Here is a 22,489-nt window from a genome sequence, read left to right as displayed (position 1 = left end):
TTTGCCTTTGGGATGTTAAAAAAGTTCTCATGGCTAAGGGCACTCTGGGCGTAGCTATTTGCGTGGCCATTTGGTGTCCCTACGCCAATACAGCTATTAACCTGAGGGGTTTGGCCATAGGTAGATCTACCACCTCTTCTGTGAGCCAGATTCCAGCCTTCCTCACCACCACCACCCCGTCCGTGGGAATGCAAGTCCCATGGGGGGTCATACCTCCTCCTTCCCTTATGTTCATTTGACTCCCTTAGCCAGCTCCATCTTTTATACCCTTGCTCATGGGCAAATAAAAATATGACAGTGGCCTGGCGGTAACTGTGCTGGCATGGTAGCGAGAGGTCCCTCTTCAAATGTGTTCCACGACCTGCGGATTTTCAAAAGTTACCACTATTCAATCCCCTTGTGTTCTTTTACTATTTCCACCCACCCAAGGGGTTCTCTCTACCATTAAGATGTTGCTGGGCATGTTTGCGGGTAGGGGGTGATTGTTAGAAAGCCAGTGGCACACCTTATTTTTTAGGGCTTGAAAAGATTCCACATGGGGAGATGTCAATTCCGTTACCCCAGTCAAGACCACTACGTATGGGCAGGCATCCGGAGGAAGGTGAATATTTCTGCGTGACTCCACCTTTTCTAGTGGGGCTAAATCTGGCTTCGGGGTCAAGGGAACTGAGTCTTTGAATTTAACTTGGGTGGTATCTTTGGGTTTGGCCGGAATTGGTATTTTATTGGGTTCAGGTGTGCTAACATTAACTCCTCCTAGATGTGAAGTATTTGGGGGGTTTATCGAGGGATTTTTTGGCACGGTGTTTCTACCCAAGCCTGCATTTTTAGTGGCCGATGGTTGCTTACGTGCGTTAGACGTTGTATGTGGGGCCTTATTATTAAGAGAAAAACTAGGGGCACGTATGTCCTTATGGATGTCTTTAAGCACAATTTCTAGGGAGTGTAGCCTTGCCTCTAAGGGTGCGAGAAGCGTTTTTAAAATTTCTAAGATGTTACTACTTGTCTGTCTCGCCTCTCCTCCTTCAAGGTAAGTATCGGCCAGTTTATCTTCTTCCATACTCACTTCCAGGATATCATCCAAACTACTATCTGGAAGTGTGTCATCAGGAAGGGCCAATGATACACCAACAGTTACCGGCTGGCCGTCCCCTATATCATCTATTCCTACAGCCAAATCCCCGCTAGCAGCCACGGACTCTTCCCTAGTTCTCATTTGGTTAGGGTTGGTATCTACCTTCCTAACTTTATGGGAAATCGTCTTGATGGGCTTACGTTTGGGAATCGCCCCCTCGATCTGACCTCTCGAGTCGATATCAGGGGTCACAGATCGGGTATTCGCCTTTGGGGCTTCAACATTATTTCCCAATCGATCTTCAATCGGGGAATGAGAATGTGGGAGAAAACCAGGACCCAGCTGTGGACTTTTTTCATTTTGTGCATTGACATTAATCTGGACTAAAGTGTTAATACATGTTGAGTTGTCGGGGGTTCGTGCCTCAGCAATAAGGCCTAATGAAGACCTTTTGGCTGAGGCCAAATCTTGGGACACCCTTCTCTCCATTAAGACTATCCCCTCATCAATTAATAGGTTAGTGCGGACTATAAAGTCGTCCAGGGTACCTGTCAACTTTTTTGCATCCCCTGCGGTCATACTTCTAGTCTCACGACAATCCATGTCAACACCCCTTCAGAGAAAATAAATATATTGACCGGAACAATTACACACTCTTATCACCCTCAGGTCAACGTCTTTTTAAATAGCGGGCAATAACGGGTGATAGTCAGGAAAACACACCACTTTTAGAGTTTAAAAGAATACTAAATGTATAACACCAAGGCTTACAGTTCAGGTGTCCATATGTCCGATACCAGATACAAGGTGTATGGCCCAGCCCAGGCTCCTCCAGCCTCTGAGGGCCCGCCCTTTGCCCGGGCTTAGCCCCGGGCGTCCCGCTCGCGTCCCGCAACGCTGAGGGCTCAGCTTCTTGAAGGCCCCTCCTGGCGCTCTATTCGCGTCAGGGCAACGCGCCGCCGCAAAGGCTGCCGGGATATGTAGTCCCGGAGCGGCGGCGCGGTTGGTGGCGGTGTGACCTGCGGTGCTCCTGCGGCGCTCCTGTGCTCGGCCGGTGCTAGTGCTGGTGCTCGGGATAAGTAAAGGCAGCTCTGTTCCCTCGTAGGCAATGAGTAGGACTGACTCAAAGAATAATTTTAACAAAACAGGAATCTTTGCTTCCCTATCACACCCACCCCGCTGAGATCTGCTGGGTAGTAACATCAACGAGGTAACTTCAGAGCCTCCTAGCTATGTAATTCCAATATCACTGTAGGGGTAGGGAGAAGCTAGATGCCTGACCAAGGGTTTGGACATATAGATTCTCATGCTATCTATCCACATTTATCTTCTCAAACATATATTATCCTTAACTCCTGATAATGCTTCGGGGAGGTTCAAAACACTAGGTATAGTGTTATATTGACCAAATGTATGAGCCCCACTTATCACCCAAGCACCAACACCCATATCTCTGTTGTATCTTACAAACTTGTACCTCTGGTAATCTCAATAAATGTTTTTCAAAAACCAAAATGCTGGGGAGAGGCTCATTATCATTAACAATGGGTTTGACCCAGTTTTCTTCTCTTACACTGGTAGGTCAAGACTTCCAATCATGCTGAGTTTACTTTGTATAAAAGAGTAGTTTCTGAATTATAGAAGACACCTCACATCAGTAGCTTGCCTGGGGATCCTGTACCCAGATGACCCTTGCAACAGTCACACAATCCAGGGTGGTGTCATTTACATCACACCCACAATCTGTCTCTATAACTAATCCATTTCGAGAGATAGACATGCTCAAAATAGAAACATTCTGGGTAATCACACACCTCTGAGCCCATGAGGCAGATGATGTTTTCATCTTGTCACAAATAAATCAGGATTTCATCAATAAAGAGGAACAAGCCTAAAAGAGTTCATATCTATGTTGTTGGTCTTGTCTCAAAGCAAACTGGCCATAACCCTGACATAATGATGGCACACCACTGAATCCCAACCTAGAAAGAAATTGCAAAATAGGCCTTATTCCCTGCACGTATGGCTGGACATGCACCTTCAAATCTATTAAACTACTTGGTACCATACAGATACTAAAAGTTGTCCAATCATAGACTTACATTATACTGCTTGTGATACAATTCTGTATCCCTTAACACTGAAAGGAACTTTATGTAATTTGGGAATCCTTGAAAATGTATGTATGGTTGTATGTACGTGGTGTTTGTCCAGCGCACATCTAGCCAAAAGGAAGCAGAGTGCTACGCTGGATCAAGGAGAGCAAAACATCACTGAGTTATAGGAGAGGTAATTGGGTTGTGTACAATTAATGCATTGTGATGCAGTGTTTCTCAAAGAAGTGACCTGTTCTTCCAGGCCCTTGATCTTCATCACAACTGACTGATCTACTTCCAGTACCAGCTGCTGGTATATGCTGCCAGAATGTCATCTGACAGTCTTACAACAAGATCCTCTGTCATACCCCTCTTCTTTTGGAAGCTCTCAAAGCACATTGGGCACCATTAGCACTATAGAACAAGCATAAATAAAATGAATGCGCTCTCAAGGACGTCCTGGACCGTTATACTTTATTGCATTATGGCACTTTTGACTTCCAACAAATAGACCTGACATTTCAATTGACCTAATTAAATATAATGAAAAGAGGGTGTTTGGAAACTTCTAGGCAAGCCTTGGTTACCTCCTGTGATTATTACCATCCTGGATTGAAAACGTTTTCTATTGCTTTATATAGATGTAACACTGATCCGTTATCATTGAACAATCAATAGATTTTTGCATTCTCCTTTCTGCTCTTTAATTTGAATGGCAAGTGCTTTCTGGCCATATTTTGTCTTACCCATTTTTGTCTATTAATTTGAGAAAGCATTTATCTAATAAGACATGTTGTGGCATTCAGTTACTTCTGAGTGCTGCAATAGTATTCAATGATGTGCAGCGGGGAGATTTAGAATCCTCTCTGGGAAGAGTTTTGCTTAGACACTTCTGAAAATGTCTGTAGTGGACTCTGCCCTTCGGCTTGGAATCAATGTGTTCCACAGAGTAGAACTCTGATCTCCAAGATTCATGCTCCCATATTTGATCTGATTGAATGCTCTTTGGGTAAACAGGGGTGCAGATACAGACCACAGGATTCTGTTAGGGGTGAAGTAGGATTTGAGTCTTTGTGAATTTCTTGGAGCATTAACTTAAAAGGCCTCTTCTAGGCAGAGCAGAGGGCTGCAAACGTGATGTGAGCCTCTACTGAGTGCTAATGTAGTGCATTCAAGGCTGGTTTTATTTGGTCAAACATTCTCAGCTTCAGACAGAGTCTGGTGCAGTGGCGGCTGGCACAGGTAAGAACGGTGAGGTAAGGTGGTGGTTGGGGAATTCAACATACAACTGAGTTAAATTAAAAGAAAAAAGAAAAGAAATAACTCAGCGATGTGTCAAGAGCAAGGTAAGTGATTTTTATTTTAACTGATCCTATCATATGTTGAGTTCTCTGCCCCCCGCCCCGCCTCACCGCCCCTCTTCTCTTACCTGTGCCGGTCGCCACTGGTCTGGCGGCCTGATTTGTGGACTTTGGCATCCTGCAATGAGTTTTTATCAAGATGTCATAGTGCATTTGTGCCATCACCAAAGATCTTGTCAGTGTCATGTGGTCGGTAGGTTGGAGAAAAAAGATTCTCTGAAGATGTTCTTCAATACAGTACTGACTGGAGGTAGGAAGGAGAGTGCAGCAGAAACAATCATTGTCAAAGCCAATATGGCTGGTGTTGGTAACCAAACTTCTTGTTTCTTTTGTTCAGATATTTGTTTTGCAAAAAAAAGTATTGTTTGGAAAGCCCCAGGCTCTCATTAATCTAAATAACAAAGTGGCTAAAACAAAAATATATTTTGGTCTTGAAAAACACAACTAGGGCATATCAGCATCATTCACAGCCACTGGTTGGAGTGGGCTAACCCACTGCCTCATGCTATATGCTGTACAGAGTGAAAGTAGAATGTGAATGGCAGAATAACAGATCAATGAATGAATGGGGCTAGTTAAAAGCATCTATAAGTAAATACATTATCAATATACTTTTAGAAAAAGTTCTTGGTCAATGTCAGAACTAAAACTGACCCTCAGGTCATCCATAAAAAATTACATTAGATGGTACCAGCCAATTTTATTTTCTTGTGGTGCTGCATCTTTTACATACTCTCTTGCAGTGCTCTCCAGAGTTGATGCCCCCCCCCCTGAGCTGTATTTTGTAAACTACCCTGTCTAAGTTAAATGTCCGTTGCTGTGTAGCACCATATTTTATTTTTATAGGATATGCCATTTTCCTCCTTTTTATGAACAAGCTTGACAGCACATCTGTCATCAGACAATTATGTGACAATCACCAGGAGAAGGGATTTGGCTGTGCCCACATGTTGGGAGCCAGGGTACATGATTTGATTGGGTAGACGTTGTTTGCGTCCACAAAAAAGGTGCTTGCTGTCTACTAGCTGTGAGTATTTTGTTTATTTATCCAAGAAACTGAGCTTGAATATTTAGGAGTAGACACATGGCATTGCAAATCGTGTCCTGGACAACTAGATCATTTATTGTGGTTTCTCTGGCAGCAGCACAGATGGGAAGAGGGTAATCAATAACCTACATAGATTTTTTGGTTTGGCTTGACAGTGTCCCCTGACCTTTTAACCTACACCAATAATATTCAGCAGTTCTTTGCCTCCACAAAAATTCATACGCATTCCCATGCTATCTACTTGTAATGTTTCATATTGCCATTCAACCTTCCTTTAAAGCCAGACCGATTACCATTGCCAATGCTTGTTCATTGTTTGCAGAGGTAATTGTTCCTTTACAACATCAAAAAGAAGGTTTATCATTTGGCTGATTGATTTAACTATAAGTTTATAGCCATAGGAAATATTTCGATTTTTTTGGGCCAGCACTTGGCAACTGGCTGAATGGATTGTCTTTTTTAAGCTATTATGTTGCACTTGAAGGAACTCATACTTTTCCTGCAAAACAGAATATATTTTCACAGTATTTTTGAGTTGATGACAGTCGCAGAATCAGATAGCAATGCTCTGATTTTCTATCTGACTTTGACGATCATCACACAATGTAAAGTTCCCTGGCGAGACACAAAAGTGGAATCGGCAGCACAATTACCTGAAATCCCCAAGTCACACAATGCCAGATTGACTGTCATGAGCTCCGCGGGTCTCAGCTTCTTTTTCTTTTTTGCAGATACAAAAATAACGTATCCATTACCCACAGTTGACAGAACACCTGCAAGAAAAACAGAGTACATAAATGCATACAGGATGCAGCTTGAAAGAAATCGGAAAATACAATTCAAAGAAATATTCATCTGTACCCTGCAACAGGGAGTGTGGTTCATAGATTGCTTTCAGCGACTAGATTCTTCCACCGGACCGATATCTATCTATCTATCTATCTATCTATCTATCTATCTATCTATCTATCTATCTATCTATCTATCTATCTATCTATCTATCTATCTATCTATCTATCTATCTATCTATCTATCTATCTATCTATCTATCTATCTATCTATCTATCTATCTATCTATCTATCTATCTATCTATCTAGCTAGTATGCTATACGTATATTACACCTCAGTTAATGACTAGTAAGGTTAAAGTCTTTATCTAAATTCTAAGGACAACTGATCCCGGGCAGTAAGATGCACCAGCATATTTTGCTCTGAAAAAAAAAAAAGCAGAATTTGATTTATAGTTGCCCGGTTATTGGTTCTCTTTGTAACTGTACAAGTATTTTGGCATCATATCTGTAAAAAGAGTCACACTTCAGCATGCAAATAAGAAATTCGATTCAAAATGATTGCCATTTTATAAATTCCAAATTAAAGCAGTCGAACTTCAGCTACAATGCAACATGTAGGAATTTGCCACTGTGGATTAGCCCATACTCCTTTGGACAATATCTGCACCGTGCCACCGCCCCCACAAATCACTGGTTAATGGTTGCCTCAGACAGGTTCTAGAAGCATGCTTTGCAGCCTGAACCACTGTTCAAGAGCTTAGTTGGCTCAAACATTGGCCGAGTCCAGTGGGTTTTAGACATTGCTTCAGAAAGAGCCTTCTGGGCATGACAAGACATGCTCTAGGCACATAATCTGTGCTCAGTGCCCAAAACACCAAGAAAACATTTACACAAGGGCTGGAAACAGTGTTTGTAATGACATGGAGGTTGGCGATCAATCAATCAATCAATCACTCAAGGAATTATGAAGCAAGCTACTCACCCACAAGGGTCTCAAGGTGTTGGGGGGCGTAAGCAGCCCCCCATCAGTCAAAGAGCCAGGTCTTGAGGAGGCGAGTCTGATGTCGGACGGAAACTAGTTCCAGGTCTTGTCTGCAATGTAGGAGAAGTCTCTTCTACCCGTTCTGGCTCTGCGAATGCGCAGGGTTTCGGTGAGGTCGGCAGATCAGATGTTTCTATTGGGTACGTGATGCTGAGGTTCCGGGCATGGTCCGTGGGGGTGGGTGGGCTGCCATGGGCAGTGGGCTACCAGGTGTTGTCCCATGCAGTGGAGGATCCGAGGATGAGGACTTATGTCTTCTCCTAGTTGAGATTCAGGCAACTGCTGCTCATCCAGGATACAACGTCCTTCATTCCTTCCTGGAAGCTGAGTCTGGTGGTGACAGGATCCTTGGTGAGGGAGAAGATGAGCTGGGTGGCATCTCCCTAGGATACTATGCTGAGACTGTGCTGTCTGATGATGGAGGTGAGTGGGGCCATGTAGAAGTTGAAGAGCGTAGGGCTGAGTGATGATCCTTGGGGTACTCCATAGTTGATATCTGTGGGTTCGGAGAGGAAGGGCGGTAGTCTGATTCTTTGGGTTCTACCAATGAGTAAGGAGCGGAGCCATTCAAGGGCGGTTCCCTGTATGCCGGCGTCATGGAGTCTGGTGGTGAGGGTGCGGTGGGAGACAGTATCGAAGGATGCGGAGAGGTCGAGTAGGATCGGGGCTGCGATGTGGCCTTGGTCAAGGAGGATGCGGATGTCATCAGTGGTGGTGAGTAGGGCAGTCTCAGTGCTGTGGTTGCTGCGGAATCTGCATTGGGAGGGGTGGATGATTGAGTTCTCTTTGATGAATTTCGTCATAATCCAGGGAAAGATAGTTTACCAGTACATCTTTTGAAAGTGAAGCCCCCTTTTTCCCCAATTTCTGACCCAGAGTAAAAAAGGATCCAACTTAATCCTGTCCTCCAGGGGTACAGACCCACGTCAGAGTGGCACATGAAAGAGGGGTGGCTTCTTGAACAGCAAGAAGTATTCTTTAGAACTTGTTCTTGACCTTCTCAAGTGGGCCAGCACTGTTATACCCCCACACTCCAGCTCCATATGAAGCTTCGGAAGGGCTCTTACTTTTGTAAATGCAAACAATTTCGTGCCCAACTTATGCTCTAGCCGGCGTGCAAAGGTAAATATCACCTTCATGGCTCTTTGGGACTGGATAACCCTATTGGTAAATAGACTGTGCCAAGTTATATTTTGGTCATGAGGCCTGCCTAACAAAATCAAATGTTTTGACCTTTTGAATTTGCGTACCACCCAGATAGAACATCCAGGTTTTACATTTTTTTAGACAATACTCATAGCAAAGGATTTGCTGAAATTGGTTTGTAAATCGAGTCTCCCCATAAAACTGTAAAAAGAGTCTAAAGGACATTGTAAACCCTTTGCAGTTCTTGAGATAAGGGCCAGGTCATTGGCATACAATAGAATGGGCAGGGCACTTGACTTCACAATGGGGAGATATTTCCCTACTTTACACAAGCTCACCTCAACGTCATTGATGTAAATAAAAAACAATAACTAAACCTTCAGGCACCCCGGTCTGACCCCATAGAGGATTTCATTTCTGAACAATGTTCGCCTTATGTACAAATCCTAACTCTAATCAGACAATCCCAATGCATCCGTTGCAACAAGCAAATTATGGCTTGGTTAACTCCCATCCTTGCCATATTCCCCCAGAGCTCAGATCTGTTAACATGTCAAAGGCTGAGGAGAGGTCCATAATCCCTAGTTGAATGGAACCTCTCCTTACCTTGACATACTTGCCACTGACCAGCTGGAGATTCAAGAATTGTCTGGTTGACCCCAGCCCATGACAAAACCCATATTGGACACTGGGTAAGGATGTGGTTTCCTCCAGCCAATCCTCCAGTTTACTTTGTCTTGAGGGAGCTGCCTAGGAGGAAAATAGGTCAGTAGCAGCAGGGATCATGACATTCCCCTTTCTTACATATGGGGACCACTATTTTCTTCGACATGTGTATAAGTTCCCCCCAATTGAAGCTTTAAAGACATTTGTCAAAATCGGGGCCCACAGCGCAAGATTATCTTTGAAGCGACCTAGGGGTGACACCATTGTGGCCAAGCACTTTCCCTTCGGCACGCTGCCTAAGGCAGTGATTACATCCTTGAATTCAATAGAGTTGGAAAGGTTGAAACACAGCTCTGGGTTATCATAAACTATCTCTTCACCCTCTTTATTAGAAGCTCTTTTGTCAGAATTAAAAATACCATTGCAGTGGGCAACCCATGCCTCCAATGGGATGACAGTATCTAAGGAGGGTCTCTCATACCATATAAAAAGAGGCTGATTAACAACCCTACACAACAGTGCAGCTCTTCCCAAGCTTTTCACTCAGGAAAGATCTCCTAGACTCAAGAGTAGATTTATAACTTCTTCTGGCATTCATGATATCATTGTTTGAGTGTGGTCTAGTAGAAAGAGCCAGTTTCAATTTCTTGTGGCCCATCGTACAAACATGGTTAAACCAGCCTATGTGGTGTCTTTGGGACTTTGGACTTCCTCAGCCACATGTTCACTGCAGAACATACAGTTCTAAAAGCATAAGGGATGTTTTCTGGTGTCGCATCCTCCTGGGTAAGTACTGAGAATGCCTCACTGTTCTCTCACACAGGTTTACCCAGAAAGGCATCCCTGTACACCCACTCCTATTTTACCTAGACACCCATCCTGCTTGAGTAAGAGAGGGCCAGGTTCTCTTGCTGTCCCTTTTTCCACGTCACCATACAGTACAACGCTAAAGTGAGTGAGTTGTGCTCACAAATACTTGAGATCAAAAGATAATGGTCTAGTATTAGCTTGGCTATATCCTGTGGCACTAAGATGTAGTTGATCTTGTTACCCTTTTGAGCACCCGTACCAGTAGTGAGGGGAGGGGCACCCGGGGCATTCAATTCTTTGGCAAAAAACAGGAATCTAGAGGTCAACTATCGATTCACAGACTACCCAACATGTGTATGCTGGAAATGTATATGTTCCTCTCCGTAAGATGTCTCCAAACCAGAAGAGGAGGGATCGGATTTCCTGAAAATCCTTGCATTGAAATTCACCTTGCAAGACAATCAGTGCCTCTTTGTTATAACCAAAGTGCCTGTTAATTTAACAGGGAACAGAAGTCCCCCTTAGCTCTGCCTACGCAAGATGGAACAGCATGTCTACATACAGATTGAAAACCGTTTATACTAACATCCTCGATTACCCATGTCTCCTGCAGTAAGACAATGTCTACATTATTTACAGTAGGGAGCCTGTCTGGATTCAGGAGTTTAGCTGGACACCAGCAATGTCCATGACATAACTCTAAGCCCTTTCCACCCTGGCCTCTGTCTCTCCAAACAGAACCCTAGGTGGTCGGAGCGCATATAAACACCCCTCTTTGGAGACCCAGCCTACTTCAGCTGCACCAAAAGTTCATTAGACTCACACCCTCCCCTTATGAATGCGTTCACAGAACCGAACCTCTAAACACGCGGGTGGGAAGCCAGTCCAACTCTTTCAGGGAAGTGAGCGCTTCAATTTTAATTCCACACTTCTACTTTGTAGATTGAAATCACAGCCTCTGGTGATGTTCATTAGCTTTCCCGTACCTGACAAAAAGAACCATCAGCCTGCAGGAGTAACCTAAAGGTAAAACCTGATAAGGGCTAGGGGATCGAAACTGCTCATTAAAAAACCTCAATATCGATCTGTCAGTGTGAAGTGACTGGAAATTAACTACTATACAGTCCACATTCACTTCCTTTTACACGCCAACCCATTCAGGGTCACCTTCTGACCACTCTGTGAAAGTGCTCTTTTCCCTTCAGCCCAAATGGCCATGAGAAAGTAAGTGAGGGCAGGACTTGGTTTATTTAATTGCAAAAGCTCCAGGAGAGCGCCGAGCGTCCGGCGTTCTAATTCACTTTCCCTTTCTGCCCACGCATGCGCAGATCGCTCCCAGCTCACGTTCCCACGCGCCACGTCATGACGTAGGACGCGTAACAAGCGCAACAATACATATCTCCCGCTTTTTGTTCACAAAAGAAACATGTCCTTGATAAGTCTCTTAGGACACATAGCTTCCCCCCATTTCAAAGTCTCGGAAGCGGGTGGGTCTTACCACCGCTGTGCCTACCTGGGTGCGTCTTACCTGAGTGGAGGGGGCTTCGCCGGTACCGTTCTCTGCAGGACTCGCCACTAGGTCTCTCAAGGCATCCGGTTCTTCTCTTCTCGGGGTCACACTCCTCCTTTCTACTTTTACACTCATCTCCGGCAGTCCCTGGTCTCCAAACCCCTCTCCATTTCCTTCTGCTCCTTGATCTCCTTCTTCAGCAGGGGTGGTTCCTTCAATCTCTCTTTGCACTTGGTCTGGCTGTGTCCTTCCATTCTCCTCCGAGGACCATCTTAGGATTTTGTTGCATTTGGCCATGTGATCTTGAGACCACACATTACCATCACTGAGCAGTGCCGCCCTATCGTATACTTCTTTCACTTGAAGTGGTTGACTGTACTTGCTGTCTCCTTTTCTTTTCAATAACGCTAATTTGACTCTCACCCATTCCCCCCTCTCAATGGCTGTTTCTTCACCTTTCTCCGTTGGTTGTAGTGCTCGGTGTATATCCTCTGGGCTTTCCGTAGATTCTGCTGCACCACCGCAGGGGACCACTAGCTGGTGATGGTCTTTTCTCTCCATGCTACATTATCCTTGGTGAAGGGGTGTCTTCCTCTTAAAATGTGGAATGGGCTGTACCCCGTTCTGGTAGGGGTGATGCGGTAGGCCCACAACATGCATTGTACTTCTTTCTCCTGGTCTTTACCTATCGAGATGGCCGCTTGGATGGACCCCATGATAACCCTATTGAAACTCTCTACCTGCCCATTGCTCGAGGGATGGTATACAGAGGTATGTTTGACTTTGATCCCATTTCTCTCTGCGTACTTGTACCACTTCTCCAATTTGAATCGCGGTCCATTGTCACTCAGCATGGTTCTTGGAATGCCTTCCCTGAGGAAGACTGAAGTTAAGAACTTAAGCACGGTTTCAGTGTCCATTTCTTCCTGTATGTGCACCTCCGGCCATTTCGAGTACTTGTCAACGAGGATGCACAGATACTTAGGTGTTCCTTGGTCGTCAAGCACGGGTCCCAGAATGTCCACAGACACTTCTTCCCAGGGGTTACTCGGTTGGGCAAACTTCCCCAACGCCGGCCTTAGCGGTTTCAGAATTTTATCCGCTCCTTGGCATTGGCCACATTCCCTCACGTGTCTCTCCACTTGGATGTCCACTCCTGGCCACCAGTACATCTGTTTTGCCCACATCTTGGTTTTCACGATCCCGAGATGTCCTTCATGTAATAGCTCTAATAGGCGAGGAACCAGTATTGTCGGGGGCACTATTTTATCTCCTCTGTACAGGAATATTCCGTTGTCACCCACAGACAATTCCTCTCTGATTTCAAAGAATTTCCGAAGTGTTTCTCGCCAAGTGTTTCTTCTCAGGCCATCCGTGGCTTATTCGCTCCTTGATTTCCCGTATGCCACCGTCCTCTTTGTATGCCTTGGTCCACTCCTGGTTGCTTATCACCCGTTCGGCGTCTTCCATTACTGCTATCATTTCCTCGTTTTCTGTAATCTAATAGGGAGCTCTTTCCATGGCTGACGCTCTACTGAGGTAGTCTGCTACCTTGTTTTGTGTCCCCCGTATGTACTCCACGTCATACCTGTACTCCAGCAGTTTTAATGTCATTTTGGCAATGCGTGGCGTGGCACTCGCATGCCCACTCGAGGTGAGCACTTTGACCAACGGTCTGTGGTCAGTCTTTAGTTGGAATCTCGTACCCCATAGGAATTAGCGGAACTTTCCCATGGCCCACACTACCGCCAGCATCTCTTTCTCAATCACACTGAATTTCTGTTCCGTGGGCGATAGGGATCTGGAGGCAAAACTGAGGGTCTCTACCGTCCCATCTTTCCTTTCCTGCATGAGGACTGCTCCTAGTCCTTTCTCGCTGGCATCTGTTGTTAGTATCGACTGTCATAGAGGATCGTACCCCTGTAGTGGCACAGCTTGACTGATGTCATTCTTTAAGGTCTCAAATTCCTTTTGAGTGTCTTCTGTCCACTTGAACACTGTTTTGTCTCTTATCAGCTGCCTCAGGTGGTGCGTCTTGGTGGCAAAGTGTTGCACAAATTTGCTGCAATATTCAGCCATCCCTAGGAATGATCTCACTTCCTCTTTGTTGGCTGGGGCTGCGGCATCACAGATTGCTTTCACATTTGCTCTTTTCGGCGTGATGCTGTGTTCTCCTATCTCGTGTCCCAAGTATGTGACCGACGTCATTCCTAGTGTACATTTCTCCCACTCTGCTGTCAGGCCATTGTTCTCTAGTACTCTAAGCACCTTGTCTAGCTTCTTGTCATGATCCTTCCGGTCTGTTCCCATCACCAGTATGTCATCCTGGAAGTACTCGATACCCTCGATGTCCTTGAAAAGGCGGTGCATTAATTTCTGGAACACCGCGGCTACTGAGGCAAGGCCAAAGGGCCTTCTGCGGAATTGATAGCACCCAAACGGTGTTATGAAGGATGTAAATTTCCGGCTTGTTGGATGTAGGTCTATCTGATGATATGCGGAAGTAAGGTCAATGGTGGAGAACCACTTCACCCCTTTCGTCTTGGCTAGCATTTCCTCGATGCGAGGCAACGGGAATTTCTCCACTACAAGGCACTTATTCAGCTCTCGAAGATCCACACAGAGGCGGACTTTGCCATTCGGTTTCATCGCTACCACCAAGGGTGCCAGCCACTCCGAGCTGTCTATTGGCTCAATTATACCATTTTCTTCTAATCTGTGCAGTTCGTGCTATACTGCTTCCCTCACCTGCCAGGGGTACGTTCCTGACCTTGTGGGATACTGGTTTGGAGTTCTCCCTGAGTAGAATCTTATGTGTGAACTTCTCCAGCTTGCTGACCTTTCCACCTAATACTTTTGGTCGTTCTTCATCCTCTCCCAGTCTGGCCAGTTCTCGGGGGCTGTTGTCAACACTTGTATGTCTCCCCCTGGGTCCAATTTTATCCCCAAATCGCCTTGGTCCCTCCATCCTAGGACTGAAGGCCCTTCTCAGCTACATATAATTTGCACACCACACTCCTTCCTCTGAATTCAAATTTTAAGGTTCTGTATCCGACCATGGGGATGAGCTCACCTGTGTATGACACCGGTCGTATATCAGCTGGTTCTAATTCTGGGCCCAAGCTGGGCTTGAATTCTTCGTCCCACACTGCTCTCGGGACAATGGTGTACGGGCATCCCGAGTCCGCTACAATCTTGATAGTCACTCCTCCTATTATCACGTCACATTGTGGCTTGTGGGACCGCCTACAGTCAATGCCCAACACTTGTTCTTCCACACATAATACATTGTCCTCTTCCTCCAGTTCTTCTTCTTCCTCCTGTTGATCTTGCCCCACGTACTTCACCATGGGTCTCTTCATTTCCCGGTGACACACTTTTTCGTAGTGGCCTACTATGCCGCAGAACATGCATTTCGCTCTGAACGCCGGACAACGCTTGTCTTGGGACGCATGTGCCATGCTTCCGCACCTGTAGCACGCTGTTTTGCTTTCTTTGTTCTGTTTCCACGGTTGTCCGGGTTTCCCCATCCACTTACTCGGTCCTTTCCCTTCTACCATCGTGGCTTTGCTCCTTACTGGTGGTTCCGCGTCATCCACTTTGTTCACCTTGGTCCTCTGGGCGGTTTCTCTCTTGGCCGCGTCATTACACCGTTTCGATAACTCTGCCTTTTTTCCATGGCTATCACTTCCTTAAGCGATGCTTCTCCGTTAACCCATAACTTGTCTTGTATCGTCTTGTTGGTGGTGTGCATGACTATTTGATCTTTTATGAACTCATCGTGTAGGACCCCGTACTTGCACGTTACCGCCAACTTCCTCAACGCTGCGACGTAGTCGTCTATGGATTCGCCGGCTTTTGTTTCCTCTGTTGGAAATTGTATCGGTCAATTGAAACGCACACAGCGGGGCGGTAATGGTTGTCGAGATCTTCTATGGCATGCTTAAATACGTCATAATCCGCCTGTTGTCTGGGCGTGGGCACCAGGTTCTGAAAGACCCTTATTCCCCCTGGGCCTAGGTTGCGCAGGAGTATCCTTTTCTTTCTCGCGCTGGGGAAGGCTTCCCCATTTTCGTCTTCTAGAGCTTCAATATAGTTCTTTAAGTACTCTCTCCAGTCTTCCCACTTCATTTGAGGTTCTCCTGGTTTCGGTAAGAACGGGATCGGCGTCGTGAGTGAAGACGCTTGCGCGCTCATTGTGGCGCGTCTTTCTGGTTCCGCCCCTGGACCTCTTGGGCTGCCTGGCGCGTTCGCGCTTTCGCCTTTTGCCTGGTTTGGTCAGGGCTCTTCTGTTCCCCCGTCCCTGCGTCCAGCCTGCTCCGCCAGGTTCCCCGTGGGTTATTGCTGCACTCTCGCAGTGCTTCCTGCGTGCACGCGCCCTAGCGTCAAGTCCCTTACTTGTGGGTGGTGTTCCTCTTCCTCTGCGCACTACTGCCGCGCTCTCCCGCTGTTCTCAGCCGCTGCATTGCTATTCTCCTACTTGCAGCTCTTCACGATGGCTTCTGGCCTGGTATTTTCTGTCCTGCTGCTCCACGTGGCAGTCTATGGCTAGACTGTGTCCTCTGTGCTGGTGCTGGGCTCTGGCAATGTCTTCCACCTTAAATCCGTTTTTCTTTTCTTTTCTTTTTTCCTGGTCTGGATCGCAGACCTCGTCGCCACTGTGAAAGTGCTCTTTTCCCTTCAGCCCAAATGACCATGAGACAGTAAGTGAGGGCAGGACTTGGTTTATTTAATTACAAAAGCTCCGGGAGAGCGCCGAGCGTCCGGCATTCTAATTCACTTTCCCTTTCTGCCCACGCAAGCGCAGATCGCTCCCAGCTCACGTTCCCACGCGCAAGTCATGACGTAGGACACGGGAACGAGCGCAACACTACAACATCCTTTGAGAAATCTAGCAGCCACCCGATGCCTGACTCAAGCCAATGGGTTAGTTTGTTTTTCAGTGCCGAATGGTCTTCTCTTTGAAGGGGGTTTTAGGGTCAGTACGTTCTTCAGAACTACCACATAAAGGGTACATTCCGGTGGAAGCTGGGAAAAGGAATGACTTGTGTGGGCTGGGAGGGTAACTCACTTGCCCTTTATTCCTCTCAGGACCTCCACCCCCACATCTTTCTGGAAAATTAGCACCCTTACTTCTTGGGCAGTATGACACCTGTTCCTAGATGGAATTACCCTACTCGGGGCAGCGGGGCTAGAGGCTCAGAGTGACGAGGCAAAGAGCCTCAGATGCCCTGCAGAGGAAACCGCAATGGCACAGCCTCAGGCAACTGGGCCGACAAAACTGATTTCAACTTGGATATTTTGTTTTCGATCTTACCCCAAATGAGCTAAGACGGGGACAAGCTGAATATTCAAGAACTTCAGTACCTTATTGTAAATGGTCTCCATCATGTCCTTAGTTTTGTCACTTATCATGGACAAATAGTGGTAAGCCCCATCTTCCATATTTTCCTCCAGAGAACTGAGCGAAGATCTCAACCCCGACTTCTTAGAGATGACCACACCATCAGTTCTCTTTCTTGTGCCTGCCTTGCTCCTGGTTTTGGCTTGCCGGCGATGTTCATGTGATGACCTCTCCAGTTTTACGTCTGACAAGGCTTGCGATGGGGTCGCAGATGAACAAGCTATTAGGCCTGCTCCCTAGTTTGTTTGTTCGTTGTACCAGATTAGGATTTAGGCTGTGATAGTGGTGCCCTTAGTGTCACATGGTAAGGAAGAAGGCAGGGAAGAAAGTGATATGCAACGCTCTGCCAGCTCAACTTCCATGTTGACAACGTTAACTGCTTTATGTAAGAACCCGACCCGTCTTATTCCGGAAATTCGTGTAGTTCTCTGGGGTAAAGGGGTTCGTGGGTTTAGTAGGGACCTCAACCACCTTGCCTGATCCCATTGAAAGAGGCTTAAATGAAATAAAAGAAGGGCCTCTTCCGCCCAATGATGCAGCAAGACCTAGCAATGCGCTTTATAGCACTCCACAGACTGTGGCAGGTGAACACGATGATAAGGGCCACCTCCTGAGCCCCACTTAGTCCTTGAACACTGAGTCCCACTTCAAACAATTGACTAATGAAAGTCTATGAGCGTTGTAAGAAATCAACCACTTACTGTAATATACAACTTCATCCAACAGCCAACAGGGATAACTGCCAAATATAGAACCTAAGATTATAGAACTCTCACTGACCTGGTTCCATGCTGGAACACTGGGCATGGAACCAAGTCACATCATCATACTTACCTCCTCCCCTGGTCGTTACTGATGGCTGCCGCCACCACCCACAAGCTTATACAGTGGAACACTTTAATCTTTAATGGGCTTCCAAGGTGCTTTGATGTCCCTTAAGTCTTTCAATATCTTTCCACTGTCTTTCCACAGTTCATGAAAGTCAGTCAACAGCCAGAAAACAGCTCTTGCCCAATCTTTTCTTAATTCAGTGGTGTGGGAAAGGGGGACCTCAGGAGGCCAGGGCGGGCATTACCTCACTCTAGCACCTCCTCCAGCTGTACAATAAAGCAGCCTGCTAACACCGGATCTGCACCGCACTGCTGCACACCCAAACTCACTCGGCTCCCTAGGTGAGTCAAACACAGACAGCAGTGGTAACAGCGCAACAGTGGCAAAGGGAAGGCAGGCTTAATAATGGACAAGGAGGCCACAGCACCCAAAAAACAGCTTCAAGTAATGAGCGGACATCCTCCTGCCACAACAGCACCTCCAGTGTGGCTCCGATGTGACAGTGCACTCGCGAATCAACGATCATCCTAGCCTGTGGGTGGGCATGAGCATGGCAACTGGGGGAGTAGCCTCCATTGTGCTCCCTTTTATGTTTCAACCAGTTGTTAAACCAATCCAAAATTCCCACTTATATGAATTACTAGAATGCATATTCCTATCCTAGTGATTTTTTCAGCTGGACCACCAGAACCAAAACGCTTGCCTACTACAGTACCCTGCAAGATTTAATGTGACAAAATACCTGCCTGCAGGCTTTTGCACAGTATAACAATCCACCCTTGGAAGCTGTTTGCCTTGAACATATACATTTCACAGGATGTAAAGCTCCCAGCGAACTTACCAGGCTACTACACTTTACCAGTGGCTTAACACTATATACAAGGCAGGCCAACAGAAGTCTGCAGAAACTGGCAACCATTTGGCATACATTTATAAAATGACAAATATGCACACATTTACAGTTGTCAAAACATTATATAGCCCCTCTCAATAGGGCTTAACAAGAATCATCTCAGTAAAATTCTTCTCGCAGGGTTTGTCAGAGTGGATGACCAACAACACAGCGCTTGCTTACGATGATAATCTGTGAGAGTTCAAGTAACCAAGTACCCTTCAACAGCCTGTAACATAATGTGACACCAATTCACTGTTTGTTGCCTACTGGCTTTATCATAAACTTTTTTGCACAATAAATAAGCCAGGCCTACTGGCTTTGAAATAACATCTCATACAAACAGACCAGTTTTACAGCATCGGACATAACATTTCCCTGCACACCAAGCAAGTGGTTAGCTGTTATCATTGGCTTGTCACCATATCCATCTCAAGCCTACTGACCTAAGCATAATCTTTCCCACAATGCAACTATCAGGGAGACACTCATAACTGTAATTGTATACAAAATTGTAGTTGGGAAAACAAAATAGTATCTCTCCTAACAAGGCTTAACAAGGATTCCAACAATTCAAACCTTCTATACTTGGCTTGTCAGAGGAGGTTAATAAAGGAGGTACCAAAGACCTGGTTTGGCAGTTCGGGCTGGACTGATCCCATGAGGCACAGGGTCAATACTAGTTTGCATATGGCTGGGTCTGAAATGAGGTGGCAAAGTAAGTTAAAGAATGATGATGGATTCAACCCAGATCTGTGTCTGGGGGTGAGTGTCTGAAAAGTTTTAGCTCTCCGTCCATCATCTCCTTGTGTTTGGGTACCAAACATCAAAACCATTGCCTACTAAGGTAATCTATGAAATTCCAGGCAACATAAAAAAAAACTATCTGTACACTGAAATTCAGAGAAATAACCCTTATCAATGATTTGTCTGCATCTCCATTGTACAGAGATTTGCACCTTACCCAACACCGGCATACTTAAGTGGACATAAACAGGCAACCATCATCCATACAGCTATATAATTACAAATATGCCGAAAAATACTGCTTGTAAAACAATATACAACTCCTCTCAACAGGGCCTAACAAGAATCATCACAGTGACCTCCCAGGGTTTGGCAGAGTGGGAGACCAACGTCAAAACACTTGCCTATTATGGTAATGTGTCAGTTTACATGTAACAATATACCTATAATATAGAGTAATACCATTCCACACTTAAATGCCTATTGATGTTAACATATGGTTTTCACAATAAATATGTCATGCCTATTGCCTTTATCAGAACATTTCATAATAAACACTTTTCTACATGCCAAAAAGTGTAACACGTGCAGACTTTTTATAGAAGCAAACAAATTCAGCCCAATCCAATCTTGTCCTCAGGGGACTCTCTCAGTAGTACTCCGAAGGCTCTTTTTTTCTTGATTACGTAAGGTCAGGTGACAGTTGCACTATCAAGCCAAACTGATAAATTCATGTAGTTTAATGACTGCCCTCTTCCAGTCTGTGCTCCCACCAGAGAAAAACACTGTACATTAAATAGTTATCTAAGACACTTTAATAGCATTACAATGTCATGTGTGTGCCCCTGTAAATTCAAGCTCGGGCTGCTGGATAAATGTACCAACATGATCACATCTGCGTGGAGGGCAAGCACTTTCATTGTGCGCTGTCTAGCCATGTGATGACAAAGGCAATAGTTTATGCTTTCAATCATGTTTTTGATGGTGTTAGAAACACACAAATTCCATAAGTGCGCTGGGTATGCCCAGGCGTGGGTCCTGGGCTCACTTTGCTACTGGATTCAAGCGAGCCTGGCTGATGAGAGGGGGATAACCTGAAACCGGTTCCAGGATGCTTGTTTCTAGTCCAGGGAGGACCTGGCTTGGCAGTTCGAACTGTACTGATCAAATGAGGAGCAGGGTCAAGACTGATTTGCATATGGCCGGATCTAAACTGCGGTGGCATATTTAGCAAGCATGATGGATTTAACCCAGCTCTCTTGTCCGGAAGTGAATGTTTGATTTGTTCTGCATTCCGTCCATCATTATGTCTGCATGGAGCACACGGTCTTATGACAGACATGTGCCAAATCCCCCTTCCTTAGAAAATGCAGCTACAGCCTTCAGTGGGGTCCAGCAGTCAGTGGCCATGGGCACAGCCTTCAGTTCATGCCTATTCCTGGTTCCCAGGAACCCATTAAGCACATCCTTTGTCTCATTTGTCTGCTCCCACAGTTCACACTGTATTGCCTTGACTCACTAGGATGCCAAATTTATAGGGTTTTGTGGTACTTGGCGAGCCCTGTGTTTCTGTGTGTATCATGTAATTCGGTAACATCCTTCCAATGCTGTTCATACACAGACTTCAAAGCACAGTCCCCTGCCCTTGCAGATAGCCTTGACACTGACACTGTTGATATTGCTAAGGTCGTATTCTGTTGCATCATTTTTTACCGTTTGCAAACATTTAGGTTTGCAAATTCATTTTAGGTAACATAAGAGAAACAAAGTATGCAGCTTTGTCAGCAAGATGAAATCCTGCAATTGGCGAAGCAGTGTCTACCGTTAAATATCTGTGAACATTAACCATTTGCAAACCTTGATATTCCATATCCTTTATGATTGCATTTTTTGGGTCGTTTTCATTCTAAGAATGCCTTGTACTTCGCGAACAAAGCAAAACCAAAGGGGATGATGGACGGAGTGTTGAACAATGCAAGCACTCACCCCCAGTCAACTTGTCTGGGTTTAATCCATCATCATTCTTTAGCTCACTCCGCCAACCCAGTTGAGACATGGCCATATACAAATCAGTCTGACCCTGTGCCTCATGGGAACAGTCCAGCCTGAACTGCCAAGCCATGTCTTCCCTGGACCGGCCTAAGGCGCTTGCTGTAGCAAAACCCATGCATCCTCTGTCAAACCGAAGCATTGCTCTGCTGCGGGGTTCAGAACCGGCACATCGCCCCTCTTGCGAGGATATGAACCGGTACATCACTCCTGGTGCATGGATTGGATCCAGTGCATTGCTATTGTTAGGTGACCAGAACCGGCAGATTTCTTCTAATAGGTCAATCAGCCCTGATGCATAGCCTTCAAAACTTCTACTATGAACTAGGAAAAAACTCGTAGGGCGTTAGGGGCATTATGATTTGTTTTTCAGAAACTAACACTCGACAAAATAAGTCTAATCTGGGCAAATATTAGTTTTGGAAACAGTGATACAAATTGGCCAAAGAAGACCAAAGTGCTTTTCCTAAGGACTAAGGGCCCGATGTAGGTGGCCAAATACAGGTCAGTAACAGTGAAATTCGGTAAATTTCACCATTACCGACCGGTATTTAGCCATTTCTGATGTAGGGAAGAAATCGGTTATAAGGAATCGGTAAATACCGATTCCTTAATACCGATTCCTTATTGGCCTTGCATTTAAGGAATCGGTAAAACTGATTCTTTAAATGCAATGTAGAAAGCACATGAAAGAGTGCTTTTGGGCATTAAGGAATTGCGATTCTCCTATTATCATGCCTAGAGAATCTAGATTTCATTAAAGACACGGAGGCTCACATTATGCAATGACTTTTAATTGCAGATCCAAGCCAGTCGCATCACAATACAAAGGTTCCAATAAGAACACTGAGAAAAGGTAAGACATAACACATAGCAACCATCAGCCTCTTTTAAATCAGGTGAAAGAAGATCCAGTAGATTACAGAAGATTCAAAGTAAAAGGCAATTGAAGAAGGCAACCAGTTAGCTTCCTGGTGATGAAATATCCAAAGTAGATTAAGTAGAAGGGTTTTCTGAAAG

The 22,489-nt window shown here is 45.5% G+C and overlaps 1 protein-coding gene across 1 annotated transcript in view; it reads right to left on the bottom strand.

Annotated features, from left to right (window-relative positions):
- OPN5 (opsin 5) overlaps positions 1 to 22,489 on the bottom strand; it is a 463,602-nt gene that overhangs the window by 213,920 nt on the left and 227,193 nt on the right. The window contains exon 3 of the mRNA XM_078646756.1: positions 6,234 to 6,353. Coding sequence (XP_078502882.1) covers positions 6,234 to 6,353 — 120 coding nt within the window. The remainder of the gene's footprint in view (positions 1 to 6,233; positions 6,354 to 22,489) is intronic.

This window comes from Lissotriton helveticus, chromosome 6 (genome assembly GCF_964261635.1).
Source record: "Lissotriton helveticus chromosome 6, aLisHel1.1, whole genome shotgun sequence".
In the NCBI taxonomy this organism is placed as follows: Eukaryota; Metazoa; Chordata; class Amphibia; order Caudata; family Salamandridae; genus Lissotriton; species Lissotriton helveticus.
Note: the sequence above shows the minus strand (reverse complement) of the source record. Positions and strands in the feature narration are given on the sequence as shown.